Below are 18,228 nucleotides of genomic sequence, written 5' to 3' on the forward strand. Positions count from 1 at the left end.
TCTTAACTTCCTTAGTAACGTTATGGGTATGAGCCCCACTTCAGAGACATGAGCACATAACTTAGGCTGACTTTCGGTGCAGTAGTGAGGAGCGCTGCATTGTTGGAGGTGCTGTCTTTCAGGTGAGATGTTCAACTGAAACCCTCATCTCCTCTCTCCAGGTAGGTGAAAAAGATTCAATGACACTCCCTCCCCTCCCGTAACTAGCGCTCTTGCTCCCTCTGTCGGCGGTACGGTAGGCGCTGTGCGTCATGACGCAGCGCGCGGTTGGTGACGCGGAATGAGCGGGACGGTTTGCGGCTCCGGGAGCTGAGAGAGAGAGAGAGAGAGAGGGGAATGTGAGTGGAAGGCAATCTTTGTCCATCGGAGGCAGCGGTCGCCCGAGTGCATCGGGAGCTGGGTCTCCGCGCTCGGGGGTGGCCCGCGCTTACTGCACTGTGACGACTTTGGACGGATGAATGTTCCTTTGTGGAGGAATAGAATCTCGGTGTAGGACGGAGCCTGAGGCCTAGCGGAGCGAATCCCATTGACAGGGGGAGGGGCGGTGACTGGGAAGCTCTGCTGTATTTGGGACTGTGATGCCTGGGCCCGGTGTTATGTTTGACACAGGGAGCTGGCCCCGGGGTTTCCTGGTAACTGGCCTATTTGCTGGGCTTGAGCTGCTTCCTCTCTTCCCCCCCCTGTTGCTGACTGTTTCCTGGGGCAGTGTTTCTCAGGCCCTGTCTCAGGGGGCCCAGCTTCTTGAGCATCTCCCCCAAATGTTCATCCTTCACCTGTACCCTTAATGCATTGAGTGAATGATTCTGGGAAATGAGGTGGGTCAAATCTCAGGGGAACAGTGATCATAGTATTATAAGGTTTTTGTTAGCTATGGAAAAGGACAAGCAGCAAAATATAATTAATTGGAGGAGGACCAACTTCTTTAGGGTGAGAATGGATCTGGCCCAGGTAAATTGGAATCAAAGATTGGCTGGTAAAACTATTGTTGAACAATGGGCTGCCTGTAAAGAGGGGAGTTCGGGTACAGTCGAGGTACATTCACATGAGGGGGAAAGGTAGGACAAACAAATCCAATGCTCCCTGGATGATGAAAGAGATAGAGCGTAAGATGAAGCAGAAAAAGGGTGCATATGACATGTCATATTGGTAATACAAGTGAGAACAAGGCTGAATATGGAAACTTCAGAGGAGAAGTGAAAAGGTAGATCAGAGAGGCAAAGAGCAAGTATGAGAAGAGACTGACAGCAAACATAAAAGGGAATCCAAGAGTCTTCTATCGACATACAAATAATAAAAGGGTGGTAAAAGGAGTGGGGCTGATTAGGTTCCAAAAAGGGGATTTACGGATGGAGGCAGAGGAATGGCTGAGGTATTAAATGAATACTTTGTATCTCCCTTTACCAAGAAGATGCTGCCCAAGTCATAGTGAAAGAGGAGGTAGTTGAGACACTGGATGGGCTAAAATTTGATAAAGTGGAGGTATCAGATAGGCTGGATGTACTTAAAGTTGATAAGTCACCAGGGCAGAATGAGATGCATCCAAGATTACTGAAGGAAGTAAAGGTGGAAATTGCGAAGGCATTGGCCATAATCTTCCAGTCCTCCTTAGATGAAGGTGTGGTGCCAGAGGACTGGAGAATTGCAAATATTATGCCTTTGTTCAAAAAAGGACGTAAGCATAAACTCAGCAACCACAGGCTAGTCAGTTTAACCTCGGTGTCAGGAAAGCCTTTAGAAACAATAATTTGGGACAAAATTAACTTGGACAAGCGTGGATTAACTAATGAACACTAGGACGGATTTGTTTAGGGCAAATTATTTAACAAACTTGATTATGTTTTTTGATGAGGATAATGTAGTTGATGTGTACATGGACTTCCAAAAGGCATTTGATGAAGTGCCACACAACTTCTGTCAGAAAAGTTGAAGCCTCTGGAATAAAAGGGACAGTAGCAGCATGGTTAAGAAGTTGGCTGAGTGACAGTCATGATGAATGGTTGGTTGTTTTTGAACGGGAGGAAGCTATATAATGGGGTTCCTCAGGGGCCAGTGTTTGGACCACTGCTTTTCTTGATCCATATTAATGATCTAGACTTGGGTGTGCAGGGCACAATTTCAAAATTTGCAGATGACTCAAAGCTTGGAAGTATTGTGAACTTGAGGATAGTGATGGACTTCAAGAGGATATAGACAGGCTGGTGGAATGGGTGGGCATGTGGCAGATGAAATTAAATGCAGAGAAGTGTAAAGTGATACATTTTGGTAGGAACAACAGGGAGAGGCAATACAAAATAAAGGGTACAATTCTAAATGAGCAAAGGGATTTGGGGGTATATGTGTACAAATCATTGAAGGTGGCAGGGCAGGTTGAGAAAGTTTAATAAGACATACAAGATCCTGGGCTTTATAAATAGAGGTATAGAGTACAAAAGCAAGGAAGTTATGGTGAACTTTTATAAAACAATGGTTTGTCCTAGGCTGGGAACTGCACTTTAGGAAGGATGTGAAGGCATTAGAGGGTGCAGAAAAGATTCACAAGAATGGTTCCAGAGATGAGGGACTTTAGTTATATGGATAGACTGAAAAAGCTGGGGCTGTTCTCTTTTGAGAAGGTTGAGAGGAGATTTGATATAGATGTTCAAGATCATGAGGGGTCCGGACAGAGTAGATAGGGAGAAACTGTTGCCGTTGGTGGAATGATCCAGAACCCGAGAACACCAATATAAGGAGATTGGCAAAAGAAGCAATGGTGACATGAAAAACCTTTTTACACAACGAGTGGTTAGGATCTGGAATGAACTGCCTGAGTATGGTGGAGGCATGTTCAATCGAGGCCTTCAAAAAAGAATTGGACAATTATCTGAAGAGAAAACATTTGCAGGGCTACAAGGAAAAGGCAGAGGAGTGGGACTAGCTGAGTTGCTCTTAGCTGGCATAGACATGATGGGCCAAATGGCTGCCTTCTGTGCTGTAACCATTCTATAATTCTATGAGCGGCAGTGAGTGATTTGACTGCCTAGGCTTGCCCTGGGCAAGTCATAGACAGTGGCCAGTTATTGTGTTTCATAATCTTTGGATGTCCCAAATACAGACAATGAAGCACTTTTGAACTGTAGTCACTGTTGTAATGTAGGAGAGACAGCAGCCAATTTGCACACAGCAAACAGCAATGTAGTAATCACCAGATGATCTGTTTTAGTGATGTTTTAGTGAGAGATAAATAATAGCCAGGACACCTGGGAGAACTCTCCTCTTCATCAAAATAGTGCTTGGGATCTTTTATGTCCTGCTCAGTGGGCAGACTGGTTGTTGGTGATCAGGAGTGGGAATTCTGGGTGCCTTTATTTTACTGTCCCAATTTCAGGGACACAAAAGTCAGTGGAAGCAACTGTGTCATTTGTAGTTGGTTATCACTCTGCAGAGCTGGTGCTGAGTCTAGATCTTCCCTGCTATTTAACCCCAACCGTGGTGCTGGGTGGGCCATGTTGATATAGTTGAGCCATTTTGATTTATTGCTGCGGTTTAGCATTGAGAAGCAGGAAAGTAAAACTTGTGTTTGTATAGCACCCTATCTGACCTCCCAAAGCAATTCATCAATTAATAGAAAGTTCAGTGACATTTTGTGTTGGCCAATTTGTACACTGCAAGATCCCAACAACCCTGTGCTTGCTGAACTACATTGACTCTGAATTCATGGCTGCTTCAAATTTAAAGTTTTTGTCCTTGTGTTCAAACCTCTCCCTATCTCTCTAGCCTCCTTTGGCCCTCTGAGGTGTCTGTGTTCCTCCAACTCTGGTCTCTTGCATATCCTCCAATTCCTTTGTTGCACCATTGGCTGTCTACGCCCTAAGCCCTGGAATTTCCAACCGAAACTTCTCCACCTTGTGTCCATTAAGGCATTTCTGAAAACATACCTCTTTGACCTAGCTTTTCTCCCCTCATCTTAATGTCTTCTTTCTGTGGTCGGTGTCAGATTTTATTTGATAACGCTCCTGGAAGTGCCTTGGGATTTTTTACTATGTTAAAGGTGCTATATAAATACTGGTTGTTGTTGTAAAGATTATATTGAAAATGTAGCCTCCCCACTTGAGATGATCTATATGTATAATCTATGTCTGAGATGATCTACTTGGGTCAAGCAGCATATACTGTAGTTTTCTGCAGCTTGGTAACTTAGTGACCTGCATTCTCATCTACATGATGCACGGCAGCAACTCGCCAAGCCTCCTTTGACAGCACCTCCCAAACCCGCGACCTCTACCACCTAGAAGGACAAGGGCAGTAGGCACATGGGAACACCACTACCTGTAAATTTCCCTCCAAGTCACGCTCCACACTGACTTGTAAATATATTGCCGTTCCTTCACTGTCGCTGGGTCAAAATCCTGGAACTCCCTCTCTAACAGCACTGTCGGTGTATCCGCACCCAGGTGGACTGCAGTGGTTCAAGAAGGTGGCTCACCACCACCACCTCAAGGGCAATTAGGGATGGGCAATAAATGCTTTGCTTGCTAGTGATGCCCACATCCTCAGAATGAATGAGAAGAATTGTCGGAGGGATAGTGCAACTGTGCTGCTTCTTGGAACTGAAGGTCACAGTTATATTGGACCCTGAAGAAACTGTGTTCTCACCAGAGGTTGCACTGATTGTAAGGAGAGCATGTGTAAACTCTGATCGGTGCCTCTATCCGTTGTCGAAAGGCTTCTTGCCCCCTCGCTGCTGTGGAATGCACAGTGCAAGGGGAGCGATGGTTATCAGTTGGGTGTTTGCAGTAACAGAGCAGGATATCACGAGAAGATTGTGATGGAGTGTAGCATACGACTGATGGAAACAGGGCACTTGTTGCCATTGGGCATGGGAAGGCATTACTGGGTGATTGGGCAGACAGCTAGAGCAACTGGCAGTGTGGTGGAGAGCTCTTGTGCTCTCTCTGACCAGCTGGGGTTTGGCTAACAAAAACTTGGTTGGTCCCTGTTGTGGATTCTCAATTAGTTATAACATTGAACTCATTTAGTTTAAGGTGAGTTTTCTGTTTGGGGGTGAAATGATGGCAGTGAATCACTTGATAGACTCTTACCAACGAGTTAGTGTTTCACCAGCATAACAACACATGAAAGAGAAGTACCTGACAGTATGGGGATAGGGCAGGAAAGTGGAGTTATTGTAGTTCAGCTATGATATTGAGTGGTGGAGCAGGTTTGAGGGGCTGTACGGCCTATTCCTGCTTTTATTTATTATGTTTGAATGCATTCACCACTTCATTGGGACAGTGTCCTCCTCTGTTTGCTGTTCCCACACTCACTACCTGATTTTAAATGTGCCCTGGCGATATTGAGCAACACTGTAGTAATCTCATTTCATCTGGCACCAATCTCTCCTAGATTAAAAAAAGAAATGTGAACAGTGCCTTAGAAGTGAGCTCATCGTAGTGTACAAGAGAGTTACTGGGATGGAAAAGGTGAAGCTGGAGTAGCACTTTCACATACACAGAGAGCTGAGGAAAGGCACAAGGTCAGGGATGTGAGCGGAATGTTGAGGACAGACGGTAGGATATATTGCTTTATGCTCTGGACAATCAGTAGATTTCCAGGAACGGTGTTGGAAATCAGCATGGGGCTTGTTTAAAGAAATCAGTGCTGCTGTGGAGACACAGGTAGGTTTGATATTCTGGAAGAATCAGAATGAATGGGCAGTAGAGCCCATTATTAATCCAGAAATCCAAACTGATCTTGTGGTCTTTTGTCACTGTTGAGAGCAGTTCTGAAACATGTGTCTTTGGCCAGGCTTGGGCACAGCGAATCTTTGGAGCATATTGGAACTGAGACTGTGACTCTGCAGATCAGAGTTCCACACAAACAGAATGGGGAACGACCTGAAACCAGTTTGTGAACTGCTGGTTGCACCATCATCATGAGTCAGTGTTGATAGAAACTGTGGTGATTGTGGTTTGGTTCGGTCTGATTGTGTGCATACTGGATTGCCGGTACCCATGGGGCTGTCTGAGAGAGCTCTTGGTGTGGGCAAGTGTTAAGTGCTGAGCCGGTTGGGATTCATTTGTTACTGCTGTGTCTGATGTTCTCTCAGGCTTTGGAGGTGTGTTATTCAGCTTCCTAATTATTAACATGGTGAGTAAATGGAGTTCAGATTCAGACCAGCCGCAGCCTAATTAATGGCAAACCGGGTTGAGGGGCTGAATGGTCTCCTCTTGTTCTTTGTGGTGCAAAAATAGAAAATGCTGGAAATATATAGCAGGTCAGTCCGCCTGAAAGACAAGGGCCTTGTCTGAAATAGCTGCCGTGTGTTGCCAGCCTGGTCTAATTTCAGATCTCGTGCTCTCTTTTTTTTCTTGGTTAAGGTGCTTTGCCCCATTCCGTGCAGGTTTGTAGAATGCCCTGTACCACAGACCCCGTTTGCTTGGGCCCCTAACTGTTGCCAGCTCCTTGCTTTTATTCAGCCACTCTTGATATTCTCTCTTTTTCCAACAGGGCTCCGTCACCGACCAAGCGTAAAGAACACGCTCAAGAGAAATCCAAAGACAGGACCAAGGAGAAATCCAGCATCAAGGAGTCAAGTGAGAAAGAACGAGGTCGTGATAAGACCCGCAAGAGGAGGAGTGCTTCGACTGGGAGCAGCAGCACCAGGTACAGGGAGCATAGATGGGCTGGGGACCAATTAACCATCATGTAAGTCACTCCTACATAGAGCTGGGACCTATGTGAGAGTTGATTATTTTTCTCTAGGGCAGGGTTCCAGTGTAGGGTGGAGCCTGTTTGGGGCAGCAGTGTGTATCTATACCAGGGGTGTCCAGCCTTTTCGTGTGGGTTGGGGGCACATTACAATTTTTGCCCTACGTAGGGGCCCGGTGAGCAAATTTTGGAAAGATAAAGACATTAAAAATTTATCCTACTAACAAAACAGCAACAAATGTGCATTTTTGTGAAGAAGCATTAAATGAGAAGACTAATTTATTGACTTACATTCTCATCACTATATTGAAAACTGATTTAGTGACATAGCTGGCATTATTTTTGCTTGCAAAAGTAGTCACTCTCTGCCCGCACACTTGATGTAGCGATGGAGAGTATTCTGGATGAATTTCTATCCGTCAGGAGAGACCTTGATCTCTCTTCCCCCCTGCCCCCTCTCCCCACGCTCTGTGTGTGTCTCTGTCTCTCTTCCCCCCCCCCCGCTCCCCAGGACTAAGGGACACCGATTGAAAGCTTTGGGCAAAAGATGCAAGGGGAATATGAGGAAGCACTTTTTATGCAACGGATGTTAATGACTTGGAACTCGCTGCCCACAAGGGTGGTGGAAGTGGAGATGATTGTTGACTCGAAGATAAGTTGGATTGGCACCTGAGAGAAATTCCCTTGCAGGGCTACAGAGATCAAGTGGGGGAGTGGGACTGACCGCACAGCTCTGTGGCGTGCCGGCATGGACTTTCTTTTCCCCCCCCCCCCCCCCCCCCCCCCGACCCCCCTCTCCCTCTCTCTGACTCCCTCTCTCCACAACCCCCCCCCCCCCCCATGCTCTCTGTTCCCCGCTGCAGCCTTTCCCACAACAACCGGATAATTACCCTGCCTGTATTATTTAAATTGGGGTAAGTGGAAGCTGGCACCTGCCTAGTGTGCAGGATGCAGGACATTTAATTAAATCATGCAAAAGCAGTAGGGACAGCCGATTCCAGGGCACCTGCGCCTTATTCCACTAATTGGTGCTAACGCTGCCTGGCCGGCCGCTGTCAGTCACAGGGATTGACCAGTCACAGACAGGGGTCCCCCCCCACCCATGAGACACAGGTCCTGCCGACCTCCTAAGCCTGCCGTACGGGGAAGGCGTCAATCAGCTGGGCAACAGACAGATTGACGGGCCGGGTGCAATCCTTCAGACGGCTGGATTCTGGCCCTCGGGCCGTATGTTGGACATCCCTGATGTACACCAGTGCAATAACTCTAGATTCTTTAAAAAGCCTTTGGTTGTTGAGTGGTCTCTGGCAGGACATAACGAGTATCATGTTTTTAAAATGCCTTTCATGCTAATTGACATTTTAGAGGGCTGATTGCTGAAGTTTGTTAGGTACCGAGCCAGCCCATGTTCACAGACCTGAGTGCATAATCTAAACACTCCAGTCCTATACTGACGGATTGCTGCATTGTTGGAGGTGCCTTGCTTTAGATGAGATGTAAAACCAAGTCGGCCTGTTCTAGTAACCTTTGGCACAATTGGAAGCAGAGCAGGGAGTTTTCCAGAGTCCTGGTCAACATTCCTCTCTCAACCAATGCTAAGAACAGATTCACTGGTCTTTTATTTTGTTATGCGTGGGCCCTCACTGTGTCCAAAGTGACCTTTACTTAACAAGGAATAACAACTGCACAACAATAGTAAATTCATTGTATGTAAAGAGCTTTGGGATATTTGGGAGATGTGATTCAGGTGCATTCAAGAGAACCTTTTTGTCTAGTATGTAGCAAGTCCAACAAGAGAGGGTGCAGTTTTAGACTGTTTTAGGAAATGAAGATGGGCAGGTAGAAGAGTGGGAGAGCATTTTGGTGGTCGTGATCATAATTCAGTCAGTTTTAACATAATTATGGAAAAGGACAGAGATAGAACAGGAGTTAGAGTTCTCAATTGGGGCTAGGCCAATTTTACTAAACTGTGGAGTGATTTAGTGAAAGTGGACTGGAAACAGCTACTTGAAGGTAAATCAGTGTCAGGGCAGTGGGAGGCATTCAAAGGGGAGATTCAAGGGGTTCAGAGTAAACATGTTCCCACAAAGAAAAAGGGTGGGACGGCCAAATCTAGAGCCCCGTGGATGTCAAGGAGCCTGCAGTGTAAGATAAGGCAGAAAAGGAAAGCTTATGTCCAACACAGAGAACTTAATACTACAGAAAGTCAAGAGGAGTATAGAAAGTGGTGGGGTGAAATCAAAGAGGAAATTAGGAATGCTAAAAGAGAGCGTGAAAGAATATTGGCAAGCAAAATCAAGGTGAAACCAAAGATGTTTTATCAATACATCAAGAGTAAGAGGTTAACTAAGGGGCATTACTGTTTGTGTCGGTACCCCTACGTCAGAGAGGAGTCAAGTCTAGCCAGGGATTCTGCTCCAGCGGGCTGTCCGGTGACCTAAGCTGGATATGCCAACTTGGTATGGTCTGATAAACCTGGGAGCTGCTGGTTTCATCCACACGATACATTTACCCAGTAAGGTTCTGATTGGCAACAAAATTAGTTTTGCTTTGCTTCAGTGATGTCCTTTGTGTTGTCTAGTACACAGCAGACTAATGTCAACCTACAGGTCTCACTTTTAGACTATACGCTTGGAGCATTGACTAGAGGGCAGTATACATGGCTGAGATCTGAAGGTCAAGCTGTGCATCTACCAAAATCGTACAGTTGGACATGGCTGAAAAGAATGTGATTCTGTTCTTGTGTTGAGACATGAAGGGCACAGATCAGCCTGGATCTTGGGCTTGTCTGCTGTGTATGGTGATGCTTCTCTCTCTTTTGGTAATTGTCTCTGTCATATCTTTAGTTCCAGCTCCAGTTCAGGATCCAGTTCCACCTCTGCCTCCAGCAGTGGATCAAGCTCCTCCTCTGCTTCCAGTCGCTCTGGAAGTTCCAGCAGTTCCCGTAGCTCCAGTTCCAGCTCTTCCTCTGGATCTCCGAGCCCATCCCGGCGCAGACACACCAACAGGAGGCGCACTCGTTCAAAGTGAGTACAGTAAAAGCCCATCCAACCAAACCTGCATCAAACAAGTTTGTAAAACTCATCTGTTAGTGTCTTTGGAGCAGGGGCCAGATCTTATTCAAATTTCAAGTTTGGACTTGTTCCTCAGTTAGGCAGTGGTGAATAATCCAGAGAACGCGAGTTCAAATCCCACTCTCGCTGTTTGAAAATTTGAGTTCAGTTTTTAAAAAAATCTACCAATAAAAAGCTGATCTCAGTCAAAGTGATCATGAAGCTTTTGGATTATCTGAAAAACGCAGCTGGTTAACTAATGTCCTTCGAGGAGGAAACCTGCTGCCCTTTCTCAGTCTGGGGTTATACGTAACGTAACTCCAGCCCTATACTAACGTGGTATACTCTTAACCTCCCTCTGCAGTAACCTAGCAAACCGCAGTTGTATCAAACTGCCACACAGGATCAAGAGGGCAGCTCACGCCACCTTCTTGGAAACTGTGAATGCACAGTCAGTGTCATCCTTCCCAGCGACGCCCACAGCCTGAGAGTGAATTTGCAAAGTTGACACAGGATCTCTGCTCCCTTTTGTTGTTAAAGATCTTGTCAATTTCAGACCTACTAATTACAACTGATTTGATGTGTAATCTGAGCAGATCTGTTGATCCACTTCCCCTCTGCAGCTGAGGGCAAGACATAAATCTTTGTTCAGGATTAATGATCAGTTGCTTTGCCCTTTGAATTGGTGCATTCTCGTAATCTAAAAATGGAACCAAAGACTTGACAGAAAAAAATGGCAATGGAACAGTGGGTGATCTTTAAGGAGGAAATGTTTCAGATACAGGCTAGGTACATTCCAACAAGGGTGAAAGATAGGGGAACTAAAGAAAGGGCTTCTTAGATGCCAAGAAGATGGAGAATGTGATGAAGAGGGTGTGTAATGCATGTCAGGTGAATTCTTCAAGCGAGAACCAGGCCAAATACAATTACATCTCTTTCTAGTTTTCATAAAAGGTCATTAATCTGAAAGGTTAACTCTGTTTCTCTCTCCACAGATGCTGCCTGACCTGAGTATTTCCAGCATTTTCTGTTTTTATATGATTTCCAACATCCGCAGTATTTTGCTTTTGAAAATTCGATTGTTTTTCAGATAACATTTTGGCTCAGTCTGTAATTAAACACTGCAAAGAATACAAAGCAAAAGAACATCTGATCGTTAAGCATTAAAGGAAATCTGCCTTGATGAAGAGTGGCGCATATATTGGAGACTATCCTTTCATCAACCTCATGGGGTTTTGTTATAGTGGATTTACATGGTTTCTAAAATCATAAATACTGCGGATGCTGGAAATCTGAAATAAAGACACAAAATGCAAAACACAAAAAGTGCTGGAAATGCACAGCCGGTCTGACAACATCTGTGGAGAGAGAAACAGAGTTAACATTTCATGGCTGTGACCTTTCATCAGAGTTTTGTGTATTTCCAGCACTTTCTGTTTATATTGCATAGTTTCTAATTGCTTTTGATAAGAATTCAATATGATTGTGTTTGGATATGATGCTCCATTTTATTGATGCAGTACTTTGCACAGCAAACACTCTGATGGGTTAAGCTGTGAATGCCCAGAAGCAATGGGAATGTTTTTGTTCCCTGTCAGTGATGGTGTGTGTGTGGAGTGGGGAGAGGGGAAAGAGGAAAGAGATTGTCTGCTATTCTCTCAGCTTTAGGTAATTACCATCCACCTCCTGTTTGGCATTCATTTCACCAACATCTTGTCTATATTTGCTGAGGGAAAATGTGCTGGCACCTACTCATAGTCATTTACGGCATTGAAGGAGGCCATTCAGCCCAGGACTTGCTGCAGCTGTGGTCTGCAGTAGGACACACTCGGTGACTGGTCACCATTGCAGAGCTGAGAGGATTGCAGCCCAGTCCAAAGCCCTGATACTCTCCTGGCATTTCTCCAAACTGAATGGATTGGGGGAATAGCCCATCAAGTGGGCATCTACCAGGGAATTAGCTGGAGTTTGTGAGAAATATGGTTTTGTCACTTTGACTGAGTTAATACACTCTGCTTCATGTAGAGGGCTGTGTCATACTGGTGTCCCAGTCTCCTTCCCAGCCCCATTGACAAGGATGTGAAGGTGAATACATGGTATTTGGGCAGTGGGTGAGGTGGGGATTATGGGGGCATAGATGGCGGGGGAAAGGTTTTGGATTGTGCTGTGTGTTGGAAGTGATTCTATGGTTATGGATTGGGGCTGAGTCTATGAGTTGGAGTCTGTTGCTCAGTTGTCAGATGGTCTCGTGACTCAAGAAGGAGATGTTCCATCTGGCCTAAAGGCCCACTCGGGTATACAATTTAAACCCGACCCGTCCCGACTCAACTACTGGAAATTAATGATGCTTACTCTTGCTTCCCTTTCCCTCCCTGACCAAAAGGCAGCATTGCCACTGTGTCCGACCCGATCTGAGCCCGAATACTGGACCTGGAAGAGCGACCCGACCTGACCCGAACCTGCACCATGTCGGGTCCTGTTGGGGTCGGGTAGCCATGCTCTGATCTGGCCCCTTTCCAGACTGAAGTTCTAAATCCTCTGAGTTTCTGGGAGTTCCAGTCACATTTTCAACCAGGTGCAGATCTCTCCTGCACACCTCATCACTCTGAGGGAACAAAAACATTCCCCACTTGGGCGGGTGGGGGGATGCTGTCCGTTTTTTGAAGTCCCTTCAATTAAATTTTCCTCCAACTTTCTTCTCTCCCAGAGGAGTTGACTGCCAGCTGGGTAAAGTTACACGAGTGCTGGTTTCCATGCATTAGCTAGCTCTGATCTTTGACATTGATGGTTAACAAGCTGTCCCATCACTGGGGGCATCATGTGTAACAGAGGCAGAGCAGTCAGGCAAAGGACCGCTCCGGGGTGAGGGGACGTTTTTCGAACTAATCTGTTAATTCTCCAATTGAACGGCGGTGTGTCATGTAAATAATTTGAGTGGAGTTGAGGTCAAAGATCAGGCATGATCTTATTGAATGAAGGAGCTGGCTCGAGGGACAATATGGTCTGCTCCTGTTATGTTCTTTTGCTTAAACTGCACACGAATACTTGGCGGGAATGAATTGGACTCGACCATCCGAAGACATTGGGTTTTATGTAGTAAACAGCGATCTACTGCTTTGTAGATCTAAATTGTTATTTGTTACATTGACAGATCTAAATCCCCAAAACGAGATGACAAGGAAAGAAAGAAAAGAAGTCCAACTCCCAGACCGACCAAAGTGCACATTGGCAGGCTGACCAGGAATGTGACCAAGGTGATGGTTGTACTTAAGTCTGAGCTGAACTGCAGCCCAGAAGGAATGGAGCTGTTGGAGTTTTCTGAAGGAGAGGGGCACTAGGGCTCTGTGGCTTAGAGGCTTACTTTAGGTTGGGAAAACGAACCCGACCGAACCACCGTGGACCCGAACCCGACCCGGCCTGAGTCCCTCCACTTTTTCCCCGAGCCTGACCCGACCCGTCCATTCGTTTACTTAACTCCTGACTCGGAACCTCCACGAAGCTGCCGCGCATGCGTGATGACGTCATAGTGACGTCACTCGCTCACTGTGCAGACTCCGTTTCGTCCCGGAATCCCAGCTCAGGTAAGTTTTTTATTTTTAATACTTAATGGCACAGCACTGACTGTGTGTCCGACCCGACTTGACTTGGACTCGGCCCGATCCGACCTGAGCCTGAAAGTTGGAGCCTGAAGATGGGCCCGACCCGACTCGAACCCGACACGTCGTCGAGTCCCATTGGGTTTGGGTCGGGTAGCAGGCCTCCACTGTGGCTCTGGCCCACACAGTGCACAGTGATCTGGATCAAATCGTTTTTTCTCACTTGTGTGGTGGAATTGTTTGCATGTACAGTTTGAGGTTTCTGTTTCCTCCACCTCCTATGACAGAGGGTTTATAACCTGGTCCCTGACTCCTGAGACCAACGACTGATCATTTGCTAAGAGGCTTCACTCCATTGATCTACTGGGTTGTTCTGATCTCTGTTGTAGTGTTGCAGGTTCCCACATCTAACCACGATCCAATGACCCCTTTCTGAGTGTGCAGACACTTTTCATGCAGAATGTTCACTGGCACCTTGGAAAAGGGTTGGGTTGAGGGGGAAGGGTTACTACATGGAGTAAGTGAACAGCTGGAATGGGAGATTCCTGGTTTTTCCTCTCCATGGGGAAAGTGTTAGTCCCTCCATGGTGACGTGGCTGGACATAGAGCTGACAGCCCCTTAGTGCCATGTGTTGGCACAGCGCAATGCATTGTATCTACAGTCACTTGGGTGGCAGACAGGAGGGCACCACTGCTCCCCAGCAAAAGTTGGGAGGGGAATGAACTGGTTCAAAAAATGAGGGAAAGGAAGCTAAGTGTTGTAAAAGTTTGAGTGCCATTCAGTGCAGTAGCTGGAGTGGGCGAGGGGGGTGGGGAGTGGAGAATAAAGGGTGAAAGAAAATAGAAAGCCACTGGTTAGAGCGAGAGACACGGAAGTGTTCAGATTTCATCGCTTATTTGGCCATGTGTAATGGTTAAATCTGTATTCCTGTGGATAGTAACAGATCTTTGCGTGACTGATTTAGGAATAATCCTCTTAATGATGTATCGCTGCTAAATATCCCTAAACCAAACCCCTAGGCTCGCGAAACAGGGCAGAACAGTGAGCAGTTAATACAAGCAGTTGCTTGGTTTGTGTGCTGGATGAAGATGACTCTGGGGCCTTTAAGCTGTAGTTCGGGTGTCTCTCCTGAAAGGGCTGTTATGGGGTTTGGACACAGGTGAAGGGAGCTTGATGCATCATGTGTCTGAAATGGAAAGTATTCCACTCTTCAGCAATGATGTCCCTCAATTCAGTGAGCAGAAAGAAGCGGGGAAGTTGTGTGTTCAGCCTGAGTCCTAAGAACATAGGAGCAGGAGAAGGCCACTTGGCCCATTGGTTCCCAGTCTGATAGTGCCTCGATTTTGAAATTCTCATGATTGTTTTCAAATCCCTCCATGTCGTCGCCTCTCCCTGTCTCTGTAATCTCCACCAGCCCCACAATTCTCTTGAGATCTCTGCATCCCTCCAATTCTGGTCTCTTTCGCATCCTTGATTTTAATTTCCCCACCGTTGGTGGCCACGCCTTCAGCTGTCATGGTCCGGAGCACTGAAATTCCCTCCCTAAATTTCTCAGCCTTGCTACCTCTCTCCCCTCCCCCCCCCCCCCCCCTTTAAAACACTCCTTAAAACTGACCCAACTTTTGCTCATCTGCCCTAATATTTCCTTGTGTACCTCAGTGTGAAATTTTGTTTTAGAATGCTCCTGTGAAATGCCTTGGAACATTTGACTGTGTTAAAGACACTGTTATGTGTACAAGTTGTGGGGTGAATGGATGTTCCATTCTGAGCTCTGTGTGCTCTAGTGCTGTAGGCCTTGACTGTGTCGCTCTCTATCTGCCACAGGAGCACATCATGGAGATCTTCTCTACATATGGGAAGATCAAGTTGATCGACATGCCGCTGGACCGCTTGCATCCGCACCTGTCCAAGGGCTATGCGTACGTGGAGTTTGAGAACCCGGATGATACAGAGAAGGCTCTGAAGCATATGGATGGAGGTAACAGTCAGTACAGAGACAAAAATCCACTGTGTGGCTTTAACAAAGGAATAATGGACAATCGCCAGAATATGGCAGCATTTACAGACTAGTCAAAATCCTCAATAAAACAACAGCTACATTACTAATAAACTGTACTTCATGCTGTTGTAAATGCTCCTGTCCATCAGTACGTGAGTTTGTTTTAACCAGCTGCCCAGATGGGTCAGTATCCCTGTAGAGTGGTATTTGTGATTAAAGCACTCGTAGAGGATTTTAACTGTTGCTGGATGATTGCTCAGTTCCTCCCACTGCCTTCAGAGTGTCAGATTCTGTGCATTTAGCTTGGATTCTTCCCATACTCTGGTTTGATATCTGACTGTGTTGGCGTGGCTCAGTGGGTAACCCTCTGAAGCCTGAATCACAAGGTGGTAGCTTCAAGTTCCACTCCAGACCTTGAGCTGACAGTCCAGGCTGTGCTGAGCTGCATTGCCCAGGAAGTGGGACTAGAGTCCTGGCTGCCTGTTGAGGTGGATGTAAAGATTCACAACACTATTCAGAGAGGTGCAGGGATTCTTCCTGCTGCCCTAACCACCTTGTCTCCTTGCTGTTGGGGCGAATGGTTAGTGGGTTTACCTGTGCACCTTGCTGCTGTTTCTGTGGTAGTAACTCACTCCGTGAAGCAGGTTGTGTAAATGCATTGGTTGCTTGGTCTGTTGAGCTGAACTCCTTTCTTGCATTTTATCACGTTTCTGTTCTTTGCAGGTCAGATCGATGGCCAGGAAGTAACAGCGACTGCTGTGTTGGCTCCTCGGCCCAGACCTTTACCGCGACGGATCACCCCACCGCGTAGGATGCCGCCACCTCCTCCCATGTGGCGCAGAACTCCACCGCGAATGAGGAGAAGGTTAGTTGCAAAATTCCTGTTTGAATGGCCCAGATCTCAGTGGGGGAGACAGTTTTTAAAAAAAAATGTATGGTCCAGCACAGTGAGGGTCAGCATAATGCATGGTTTTCTGGCCCGGGGATGGGTTTGCTGTTTGGTTCCAATGCAGGTTGCCTTGTTGAGGTGCAGAGCTGATTTAATACGCTTGTCTCCTGCCACAGGTCCCGATCACCTCGCAGACGGTCTCCAGTCCGCAGACGATCCCGGTCACGATCACCGGGCCGCCGGCGTCATCGCAGCAGGTCCAGCTCCAACTCCTCACGATAAAGACTGTGAAATCTTGGGGACTTCTGTCCCCAGGAGAAATCTTAAAATGGAAGCTGAAAAGTACATCATAAATTTAGTGAACTTTCCCCATCTCTTACTCTGTTCAGGTTGTGTTTTACTTCAGTTGTACAATTGGGTGGGTGGGTGGGTGGGGGAGAAATTCTGTATTTTACATGTTTGCACATGATGTGTGCTGTGTTTGGGGACAGGGTGGGGATGGGGTGGGGGGCGCGGATGGGGTGGGGGTGCAGTTGGGAATAAAACCGGGACACTGTGTGTGAAAGCATCTTCAGTATGGCTGTACGTTGAATGTGGGCAGATAAGGAACACTATCCAGTCATTGTGTTATAATGGTCACCTGGAGACTTGGTTGGTATTGGTGGTGGCAGTATAGACTTTCTCTGTCAGATTGGCTTAATCAGTCAGCGGCTCAAAACAAATGGAGTGTTGGTGAGGTGAAGTAGGTGCTGCTTTGAGTTACACTCTGCTGGCAATGTGATGGGGCTGATTTGAACACTGTTCCACTGCAAGTAGAAAATGAAATGAGAAGTAATGTTTGGATTTAGATGTGAGATTTTATTTACAGAAGGTAACATTCTGCAGGAGCACAGCATTGAACAATGACCCTGTCCAATCGTTTTGGATTTTTGTATTGCTTTTTAGTTGGATCCTTTGCTGTATTTATACCATTTTTGTGTATAAGTTCTGTACTTCAATAAACCCAGGATCATTTATATGGCAGACAATGAGGGCTTTATTACATAAGGCACCAGTAACCCTCACAAAGAAAATCCTGCAACTGTCCAGGAAATCTAGCACTGACAACCTGCCCAGTATCTGCGTTTTGACTCTTTACCTGAGTTAAAATTTCTTTCCTGAGCAGTTTGAATTTTATTTACACTCCAGCGAGCTTGTACTTGAGAGAGTGGTGGAATGCACATGCCACAGCAAAGATTTATAGGCCCTAATAACAGCCCAGTGGTAGTGCTAAAGACTTGTGCATCAGAGCTAGCCTAGCTGTTCCTGTACAGCTACAATGCTGACATACCCAACAATGTGGAAGATTGACTAGGTATGTCTTATCCACAAAAAAACACAAGGTAAATCTAACCAAGCAGATTACCACCCTATCAGCTTATGTCCAATCAGTAAAGTAATTATAGAATGGTCAGTATTGCTATCAAGTAACACCTACTGATACACTTAGTTCTGTTTCTGTCACTTGGCCTAGACCCGAGAGGCTGGAAACAGAAGCTGAATGGCAGGGTGAGGCTGAGCGTCACTGCCCTCTCCATTAAAGGCAACATTTGACTTGAGTCCAGTACCAATGTGCCTGAGAAACTGAAACCATTGGTAGTCAAAAGAAAAACCCTTCCAGTGGCTGCAGTCATAACAGGAACAAATGGATGTCAGTGGCCAATCATCACAGCCCTAGGACACTGCTGCAGGAATTACTTGGAGGTGTTCTCACCTGTTTCTTCCATCATAAGCTCAGGGGTGGAGCTGTTCATTGATAATTCCAGTGCTCAACTCCTCTGATAACAAAGGAGCTCCATCAGGCTACAGCAGGAGCTGGATAAGGTCCAGCCTTGGGCTGGTAAGTGACAGAAAACATTAACACATCAGGCAGTGGCCATCACCAACAACCAGAAGCTGAACTAAAGGAACCCTTTGTCTCTGAACGGACAGAGGGCATTCTGAAGGGGGAGGGTGAACAGCCA

General features: G+C 46.4%; 1 protein-coding gene across 2 annotated transcripts; it reads left to right on the forward strand.

Moving 5' to 3' along the window:
- The first annotated feature begins 240 nt into the window (after nucleotides 1-240).
- On the forward strand, nucleotides 241-17,241 carry rnps1 (RNA binding protein S1, serine-rich domain). 2 transcript variants are annotated; one of them, XM_068056691.1, is made up of 7 exons: nucleotides 241-338; nucleotides 6,487-6,642; nucleotides 9,534-9,713; nucleotides 12,892-12,994; nucleotides 15,162-15,315; nucleotides 16,060-16,201; nucleotides 16,402-17,241. In XM_068056691.1, coding segments are annotated over exons 1-7 (843 nt in total). In that variant the 5' UTR covers nucleotides 241-336; the 3' UTR covers nucleotides 16,508-17,241. The 2 variants fall into 2 exon arrangements, with proteins under 2 accessions (XP_067912792.1, XP_067912793.1); XM_068056692.1 differs by having other exon boundaries at nucleotides 9,540-9,713.
- Nucleotides 17,242-18,228: the final 987 nt, after the last annotated feature.

Source organism: Heterodontus francisci, chromosome 24 (assembly GCF_036365525.1).
Source record: "Heterodontus francisci isolate sHetFra1 chromosome 24, sHetFra1.hap1, whole genome shotgun sequence".
In the NCBI taxonomy this organism is placed as follows: domain Eukaryota; kingdom Metazoa; phylum Chordata; class Chondrichthyes; order Heterodontiformes; family Heterodontidae; genus Heterodontus; species Heterodontus francisci.

Bases quoted from the DNA above. Each gene is read 5' to 3' on its own strand.
- rnps1 (XM_068056691.1), top strand. The intron at 6,643-9,533 runs GTACAGGGAGCA...TCATATCTTTAG, and splicing joins ACTGGGAGCAGCAGCACCAG to TTCCAGCTCCAGTTCAGGAT. The intron at 9,714-12,891 runs GTGAGTACAGTA...TTACATTGACAG, and splicing joins AGGAGGCGCACTCGTTCAAA to ATCTAAATCCCCAAAACGAG.